The sequence below is a fragment of the Mandrillus leucophaeus genome, unplaced genomic scaffold (genome assembly GCF_000951045.1).
Source record: "Mandrillus leucophaeus isolate KB7577 unplaced genomic scaffold, Mleu.le_1.0 Scaffold164, whole genome shotgun sequence".
Lineage (NCBI taxonomy): Eukaryota > Metazoa > Chordata > Mammalia > Primates > Cercopithecidae > Mandrillus > Mandrillus leucophaeus.
The window spans coordinates 376,994-386,590 of NW_012101632.1; the positions used below are offsets into that span (position 1 = coordinate 376,994).

At 48.4% G+C, this 9,597-nt stretch overlaps 1 protein-coding gene across 1 annotated transcript in view; it reads left to right on the top strand.

Moving 5' to 3' along the window:
* Positions 1 to 9,597, top strand: part of STYXL1 (serine/threonine/tyrosine interacting-like 1) — a 55,120-nt gene that overhangs the window by 20,819 nt on the left and 24,704 nt on the right. The window contains exon 4 of the mRNA XM_011976353.1: positions 4,713 to 4,854. Within this exon, the coding sequence (XP_011831743.1) occupies positions 4,713 to 4,854 (142 nt within the window). The remainder of the gene's footprint in view (positions 1 to 4,712; positions 4,855 to 9,597) is intronic.

The following is a 9,597-nucleotide window of genomic DNA, read 5'->3' on the forward strand; positions in this document are numbered from 1 at the left end:
TCCCCTCCCCTCCCCTCTGAGATGGAGTCTTTCCCTGTCTCTCAGGCTGGAGTGCAGTGGCATGATCTCGGCTCACTGCAACCTCTGCTTCCCAGGTTCAAGCAATTCTCCTGCCTCAGCCTCCAGCCTGTAGCTGGGATTACAGGCATGTGCCACCATGCCCGGCTAATTTTTTTTTCTATCTTTTGTAGAGACGGGGTTTCACCATGTTGGCCAGGCTGGTCTCGAACTCCTGACCTCGTGATCTGCCCGCCTTGGCCACCCAAAGTGCTGGGATTACAGGCATGAGCCACTGCGCCTGGCCCCCTGGTTTATTTTCTCTCTCTTTGGTTCACCTTCATTTTCTCCTCCTGCCGCCTGAAGATAACTGCTGGTCTGTCCTTGATCTCCGTATCTGTCAGGGTACTTTCTTGCCAGAGATTTCACTGGAGCTTACAGCTGCAATGACCTCCACATGCAATTAGCAGTCCTGGTAAGTTTACGTCTAAAATTTTGGGCTGGACATGGTGGCTTGCTCCTGTAATCCTAGCACTTTGGGTGGCCGAGACAGGAGGATTGCTTGAGTCCAGGAGTTCAAGACCAGCCTGGGTAACATAGCAAGACCCCTGTCTCTACAAAAAATTGAAAAATTAACTCAATGTGGTGGTGCTCATCTGTAGTACCAGCTACTCGGAAGGCCGAGGTGGGAGGATCACTTGAGTCCAGGAGGTCGATTGCACCACTGCATTCTAGCCTGGGTGACAGAGCAAGACCTTGTCTCAAAAATAATAAAACTTTGTCATCTAAAATTTCCCTTTCCTCCCTATTCCCACTGTACTCTTCCACACTCAATCTCTGCTGCTTTTTCTCTACATAACTCGATAACTCGGGAGGGAGCAGGGGCAGGGGGTGTTCTTCCAGGATATTTCCCTGTCCCAATCCATCATTATTGTCTATTTGTCTTTTTTTGTTTTTATTTTTGAGACAGAATCTCACTCTGTCTGCCCAGGCTGGAGTGCAGTGGTGCAGTCTCAGCTCACTGCAACATCCATCTCCCAGGTTCGAGGGATTCTCCTGCCTCAGCTTCCCTGGTAGCTGGGGTTATAGGCACCACCACCATGCCAGGCTAATTTTTATATTTTTAGTAGAGATGGAGTTTTGCCATGTTGGCCAGTCTGGTCTCGAACTCCTGACCTCAAGTGATCTGCCTGCCTCGGCCTCCTAAAGTGCTGGGATTATAGGCATGAGCCACCATGCCCAGCCCATAATCTCACTCTTAATCCCCATTGCAGGCCTTTTTCTGCACCTATTCAGAGCCCCCTCATGATGTATGAGCCTCCGTTCCCACTCAGCTCTCAAGTCTGTGCATTTCTTTGATTCTGGCTGCACCTCCTGCTTTGGGAAAGAGACGTTCTCTCTGCCTCTGCCTCTCAGCTCCTCCAATTCAGGCTAACAGCTTTTCTTTTTTTTTCTTTTTTCTTTTTTTATTTTTTTTTTGAGACGAAGTCTCGCTCTTGTTGCCCAGGCTGGAGTGCAGTGGTGTGATATTGGCTCTTGCCTTCCCTCCCTAGCTTCCCAGTTAGCAGACTGAGGCCTTCAGGGCATTCCCAGCCCAGCAGGACAGAAAGGCTCCTAGCCCTGTGTTCTCAGCCTTCTTGGATCTGACCACCTCTCTTCTCAGCCTCATTCCTAGTACGCTTCCACTCTCCCTGACACCTTAGCAGCACTGTGCTGCCATGTTTCCTTCTATGATGCACCTGTATCCCATAATGTAACTCTTTTTTGAAAACGGAATATGTCCTACCGTTGATTTTTTTTTTTTTTTTTTTTTTGAGATGGAGTCTCACTCTGTCGCCCAGGCTGGAATGCAGTGGTACGATCTTGGCTCACTGCAACCTCCGCTTCCCTGGTTCAAGCAATTCTTCTGCCTCAGCCTCCCGAGTAGCTGGGACTACAGGCGCGCACCACCACACCTGGCTAATTTTTGCATTTTTAGTAGAGACGGAGTTTCACCATATTGGTCAGGCTGGTCTTGAACTCCTGACCTTGTGATCTGCCTGCCTTGGCCTCCCAAGGTGCTGAGATTACAGGCATGAGCCACCCTGCCTGGCCAATTTGTATTTATTATTATTATTATTTTTAAGGCAGGGTCTCACTCTGTCGCCCAGGCTGGAGTGCAATGGCACCATCATGGCTCACTGCAGCCTTGACCTCCCAGGATAAAGGAGTCCTCCCACCTCACCCTTCCCAGTAGCTGGGACCATAGGCATGCACCCCCACACCCAGTTAACTTGTATTTTTTGTAGAGATGGAGTCTCACTATGTTGCCCAGGCTGGTCTTGAACGCCTGGGCTCAAGCAGTCCTCCCTCCTCAGCCTCCCAAAGTGCTGGGATGACAGGCATGAGCCACCAGGCCTGGCCTGATTCATACTTTTAATATGGTAGTGTCTTTTTCCCTGAAAGTGCATGTGGTGAATATCTGCTGTTTTTCTGCCTTTTTGAGGGGAACTTCTCTTTCTGCTCAAACCATGGGTTTCTAGTGGTGTTCTCTAAAATAATATTCTGGCCAGGCATGGTGGCTTTAGTCTGCAATCCCAGCACTTTGGGAGGCCAAGGTGGGGAGATTGAGCTCGTTTGAGACCAGCCTGGACTACATAGTGGGACCCCAGAAGGCATCTGTTTACTACCTTCTTTTTGAGTGTTGTCGTTCTTGTTGTTTTGAGACAGAGTGTCACTCTGTTGCCCAGGCTCGAGTGAAGTGGTGCGATCTCGGCTCACTGCAACCTCTGCCTCCTGGGTTCAAGCCATTCTCCTGTCTCAGCCTCTGTAGTAGCTGGTACTACAGGTGCATGCCACCACGCCCAGCTAATTTTTGTATTTTTAGTAGAGATGGGGTTTCACCATGTTGGCCAGGCTGATCTCGAACTCCTGACCTCAGGTGATCTGCCCGCCTTGGCCTCCCAAAGTGCTGGGATTACAGGTGTGAGTCACCACACCCGGCCTTGTTGTTTTTGTTTTGAGACAAGTCTTGCGCTGTCACCTAGGCTGGAGTGCAGTGATGCAATCATAGCTCACTGCAGCCTCCACCTCCCAGACTCAAGCGATCCTCTCACCTCAGCCTCCCGAGTTAGCTGGGACTACATGTGCACCCCACCACACCTGGCTTTTTTTGTCTCTACAAATATATCTATATATATAGATATAAATATATAAATTAGCCAGGTGTGGTGGTGCATGCCCGTGGTCCCAGCTACTCAGGAGGCTGAAGTGCGAAGATCACTTGAGCCCAGAAATTCAAGGCTGCAGTGAGCTATGACTGCACCACTGCAGTCCAGCCTGGGCAAGAGAGTGAGACCCTGTCTCTAAAATAACATAATATCCAGAACCCTCGCCCCAGTGATTGATCATGGGTCTGGGATGAAAGCTGAGCCAATCAGCTTTCATTGGAATTAGGGAAGGGTGTCTCTGTCCAGCATGGCGGTGGAATTGGGAAGATGGGAGCCTGAGCATTGCTGGGGTTCGTGGCTCAAGCCTCTGGAGGAGGCTGTCTGAGAAGGGGAAGTCAGTGTGGAGGGGAAAGTGGAGAGGAGGAGAGCCTGAAGGCGGTCTGGGCTTTAGGATCTCTGGGTCCTAAAGCCAGCTGCTTTAGGTTTGGAAACCGGCTGCATCTTTGCCTTGCCTGGAGTGTTATCTGCCAACAAGTCCTTCTTTTGTGCACACTCCTGATTAAATTGGTAGTACATCTTATAATCCATGAGTTTTGTTTTTTGTGTTTTTTGTGTTTTTTGTGTTTTGTTTTTTTTTTTTGGGACATAGTCTCACTTTGTTACCCAGGCTGGGTTGCAGTAGTGCAATCATAGCTCACTGTAGCTTTGAACTCCAGGGCTCAAGCGATCCTCCCACCTCAGCCTCCCAGGTAGCTGGGATTATAGGCATGAGCCACCATGGCCAGCCACATTTGAGCTTCCAGTCCATCTCATTCCTTCTGCTTACTCATGACTTCTGCTTCTATACACTGTCTACTTACTGTGCTTTTTTGGGGTGTTTTTTGTTTTGTTGTTTTGGGACCGGGTCTTGCTCTGTCACCCAGGCTGGAGTGCAGTGACACAATCACAGCTCACCTTAGCCTCCACCTCGTGGGCTCAAGTGATCCTTCCACTTCAGCCTCCTGAGTAGTTGGGACTACAGGCGCATGCCACTATGCCTGGCATTTTTGTATTTTTTTTTTCATAGAGATGGGGGTCTTGCTATGTTGTCCAGGCTGGTCTCAAACTCCTGGCCTCAAGCAGTCCTCCTGCCTTGGCCTCCTGAAGTGCTGGGATTACAGGTACAAACCACACTGCATCCAGTCTGGTGTTTTCGAATTCAATCTCCACTGCCAAACACTCTCTCCATGAGAAAGGATGTCACTAATTCAATTGACCATGGTTTCTCTGACACCAGGGTACCTAATAGGCTGTGGATCAGTCAGACCAGCAGTTCTTTGGTCAGGCACTTCTCTCTGGTCCAATCAGCTGTGGTCAGCTTTTCTCAGAAGCGAAGGTAGTCACGGAGGATCCTTGGATTTAACAGACTGTCCACCCGCTGTCTCAGTACTTCTAGGCCTGTGTGTGTAGTTAGGGGAGAGAGTGCAGTCTTAGCTCCTCCTAGTGCTGCTATGCAGGGAGTCTCTGCTCAACTGAACCTGCCCATCAACAGGCCTGTCTTGTGTGTGTGTGTTTTTTTTCTTTAAGAAAAATAACGAGTATCTTCTCCCGAAGTCTGTGGACCTGGAGTGTGTCAAGTACTGCGTGGTGTATGATAACAACACCAGCACCCTGGAGGTACTCTTAAAAGATGACGATGATGATTCAGACTCTGATAGTGCTGGCAAAGGTGGGTTTTGTGCAACAGCAGCAAGAATAATAGTTAACGGCTATTGAACATATTTGTTATGGGACCAACAGGTTCGTATGCCCGTGGCATGGGAACAGGCCAGTGACACTGAGACAGCAGGGTTTGCATCAGAGAAAGCTTCATGATCACCGGATACCAAGCAAGGAGATAGGAAGAGGCCCTCAAATACATCTCCCCAAGGAGTTCTGGAATGGGGTTTTTAAGGGGATTGGGGAGGGTGAGGGACTAGAAAGTTGGGGTCATTGATTGGTCGAGGAAAGGGGGATGAAATCATCAGGACGTGGAAACTGCATTCTTTGGTGAGTCAGCTCCTGTGGGGCCCTTCAGACCAGCTGATGTCAGCAGTTTCATCAGAATATGGGACCTGAAAGAATATCTCAAAGGGAAAACAATGTTCCATGACGTTCAAGTTGTCACCTACAGAGCAGTTAAGGGGAACTATATTCTTGGCCGGGTGTGGTGGCTCAAGCCTGTAATCCCAGCACTTTGGGAGGCTGAGGTCAGATCACGAGGTCAGGAAATCGAGACCATCCTGGCTAACACACTGAAACCCCATCTCTACTAAAAATACAAAAAGTTAGCTGGGTATGGTGGCAGGCGCCTGTAGTCCCAGCTACTCGGGAGGCTGAGGCAGGAGTGGCATGAACCCGGGAATCAAAGCTTGCAGTGAGCTGAGATGATGCCACTGCACTCCAGCCTGGGCAACAGAGTGAGACTCCATCTTGGTGGGGGAAAAAAAAGAACTGTATTTTTGTAACAGGGTCTATGTGATTCTGGGACAATACACATCAAACAGCTGTGAGGAAGCAGGTTGGAGAGCAAGCAAGGTGACTTAGTGATGAATGCCGAATGTGCTGCAAGCTTGCTTTATTTTCATTTGTTTCCCTCCCTCCTTTCCTGATTAATTTCACAAAGTTTATGGGGACAGTTTCATGTGTGCCATGCACCAGGAACCAAGGGCTTTACTTGGATCTGCAGAACAACTTACAAGGACGTTAACTAACATCAAGAGCTATGAGCACGCCAGGCCTAGTGACTCATACTTGTAGTCCCAGCACTTTGGGAGGCTGAGGCAGGAGGATCACTTGAGCCCAGGAGTTCAAGACCAGCCTGGGTGATAATGGCAAGATAAGGCACCCAGCTCATTTATTTACTTTTTGTAGAGACTGGGTCTTGTTGTGTTGCCTAGGCTGAGACTTAAGCTTTTAAAAGTGTATGGACATATTTTTAAACCACCACACCTATAAGTGGTGGGGCCAGGATTCAAACCCAGGCCTTTTGGCTCTGTCCTGTCCCCCAGGAATTGGGTAGTGGAGCTAGAGAGCAGGCAGCCCCAAATCAAAACATAAAGTGGTCAGTTCCAATGTGCTCCATCGAACCTCTAAGGCTCTGCTCTGTTCTTCATGAGCCCGTAGTTTTGGGCTGACCACCCCTTGCGGTTGGCACTGGGAGCTCTGCTTCTAGAAATCAGAACTGCACCTGTGGGTGCAATTCTAGAAGCTGGGAGCACTCACACCAACTGCCAGTGGGTGGCGCTATGCTTCCACCTTTCATAAAACCAGCTGTCTGGACTTTTGTCCCAGGAGGTCCTTGGCCAGGAAATTGTCCCTTCTTCTCTAAGCTCATCCTGTTGGGCTCTGGTCTGCAATCCTAGGACTGTAGGCTGGGCCTTGAAACCCTAGGAGATGGTGCTCAACACAGATAATCCCTTTTACATTCTGTAACTGACCTTACTTTGCTATGGGGCCCCCATTCACAGGAAACCACAACCATACAGACAACTTGTGTACTCAAGGCAACTTTTCCTGTTTCAAATGGCATCTTTCAAGTCAATGAAAAGTCTTTGAGGGTACAAGACCATCTCAAGGCTTCTCTCAATACCCTCTTCTTTCCTTTTTTTTTTTTGAGTCAGGGTCTCGTTCTGTTGCCCAGGCTGGTCTTGAACTCTTGGCTTCAAGCAATTCTCTTGCATTGGCCTCCCAAAGTGCAGGGATTACAGGCATGAGCCGCCATGCCTGGCCTGAACTCTCTGACTTCTGAGCCAGGCCCTGTGGGGTGAGCTTTGGCTCCTGTCTTGACAGCTGCAAATTCTCTCTCAGCCTGGCTGCAGACTCCAGATTCTTCCTCTCAGTGCCATCTCTCAGGTCCCAGCCACTTTATCCTCCGTAGCCCCTTCTGGAATTGTCTTTGTCTCCCTGAACAAAAATTCAGTATGGAAGCAGAGTTGGCCAGGCACGGTGCCTCACACTCGTAATCCCAGCACTTTGTGAGGCTGAAGCAGGAGAGTCGCTTGAAGCCAGGAGTTTGAGGCCAGCCTGGGCAACATAGCAAGGCCCCATCTCTACCAAAAATACAAAAAAAAAAATGTAGCCAGGCATGGTGGTGCATGCCTGTAGCCCCAGCTACTCAGGAGGCTGAGACAGGAGGCTTGCTTGAGCCCAGGTGGTCAAGGCTGCAGTGAGCTATGACTGCACCACTGCATCCCAGCCTGGGTGACAGAGTAAGACCCTGTCTCAAAAAAAAAAAAAAAAAAAAAAGTCCATGCTCTTTCCTTTCTCCTTTTATCTGGCTCTCTGAAGTCTGCCACGCAATATTTCTCTTTCTGGGTCAGAACGTGGCCTCAGGATATCTTGGCTTAAGGATGTCTTGGCTTAGCCTTAATTATGCAAACTTCCTGTCACATATATCTAATTTCCATACAGTCTAATTGTGATTCTACAGATCAACGAAGGTGTTTAAGATTACATTGATGTCCGCCGGGTGCAGTGGCTCACTCCTATAATCCCAGCACTTTGGGAGGCCGAGATCGGTGGATCACGAGGTCAGGAGATTGAGACCATCCTGGCTAAAACGGTGAAACCCCATCTCTACTAAAAATACAACAAATTAGCCGGGTGTGGTGGCGGGCGCCTGTGGTCCCAGCTACTCGGGAGGCTGAGGCAGGAGAATGGCGTGAACCCAGGAGGCGGAGCTTGCAGTGAGCTGGGATCGCGCCACTGCACTCCAGCCTGGGCCACAGAGCGAGACTCCATCTCAAAAAAAAAACCAAAAAAAACAAAAAAACCACAGTGAGTTCACACCCACTGGGATGGTCATAAAGAGACAGATAATAAGTGTTCGTGAGAACATGGAGAAATTGGAAGCCTCATACACTGAACCAGAAAGTAAAATGGTACAGCCACTGTGGAAAACAGCTTGGTGTTTCTTCAGAAGGTTAAGATATAGACCTCCAAGAAATGAAAACACATCCACACCAAAGCTTTTGCATTAATGTTCATAGCAACGTTAGTCATAATAGCCAAAAAGCACAAACAACCCAAGTGTCTATCAGCAGCTAAACGGGTGACACAGATTGTAGTCTATCCACACAGTGGAATATTAGCCATGAAGAGGAATAGGGCCAGGTGTGGTGGCTTACGCCTGCAATCCCAGCACTTTGGGAGGCCAAGGTGGGTGGATCACCTGAGGTCAGGACTTCAAGACCAGCCTGGCCAACGTGGTGAAACTCCATCTCTACTAAAAATATAAAAATTAGCTGGGCATGGTGGCAAGTGCATGTAATCCCAGCTACTAGGGAGGCTGAGGCAGGAGAATCACTTGAACTTGGGAGGCAGAGGTTGCAGTGAGCCGAGTTTGTGCCATTGTACTCCAGCCTGGGCGACAGTAAAACTCAGTCTCAAAAAAAAAAAAAAGTGCTATAATGTAGATGAACACTAAAGAGATCATGGTAAGTGATAGAAGTCAGATGCAAAACATCACATATTATTCCATTTATATGAAAAGTCCAGAATAGGCAAATCCATAAAAATGAGTGGTTAAGTGGAGCTGGGAGTTTGGGGGAAAACAGGGGTATGGCTGCTTAGTGGTACAGGGTCCCTTGTAGGAGTGATGAAAATGTTCTAAAATTAGGCCGGGCACTGTGGCTCACACCTGTAATCCCAGCACTTTGAGAGGCTGAGGTGGGAGGATTGTTTGAGCCCAGAAGTTTGAGACCAGTCTGTTCAACACAGACCCCATCTCAAATAAATAAAACATAAGAAAACATTCCAAAATTGATTGTGGGGATGGTTGCACAACTCTGAATATAATAAAAGTCACTGAATTGTATATTTTTTCAAGTTTCAGATTAACGGGTACACGTACGGTTTTGTTACCTGGGTATATCGTATGATGCTAAGGTTTGAAGTTCGATTAAACCCATCACCCAGGTAGTGAGCATAGAACCCAATAGGTAGGTTTTTTTTTCTTTTTTTTTTTGAGATGGAGTTTTGCTCTTGTTGCCCAGGTTGGAGTGCAGTGGCATGATCTTGGCTCACTGCAGTCTCCGCTTCCTCTCAGCCTCCCAAGTGGCTGGGATTACAGGCGTGTGTCACCCCACCCAGCTAATTTTTTGTATTTTCAGTAGAGATGGGGTTTCGCCATGTTGGCCAGGCTGATCTCAAACTCTGGCCTAAATGATGCGCCTGCCTTGGCCTCCCAAAGTATTGGGATTACAGGCATGAGCCATCGCGCCTGGCTGCAATAGGTAGTTTTTCAACCCCTGTCCCTCTGTCTCCGTCCTTCTCCTTGTATTCTTCAGGGTCTGTTGTTCACATCTTTATTTCTATATGCAACCTGATGTTTAGCTTGCACTTATAAATGAGAACATGTAGTATCTGGTTTTCTATATCTGTGTTAGTTCGTTTAGGGTAATGGCCTCCAGCCCCATCCATGGTGTTGCAG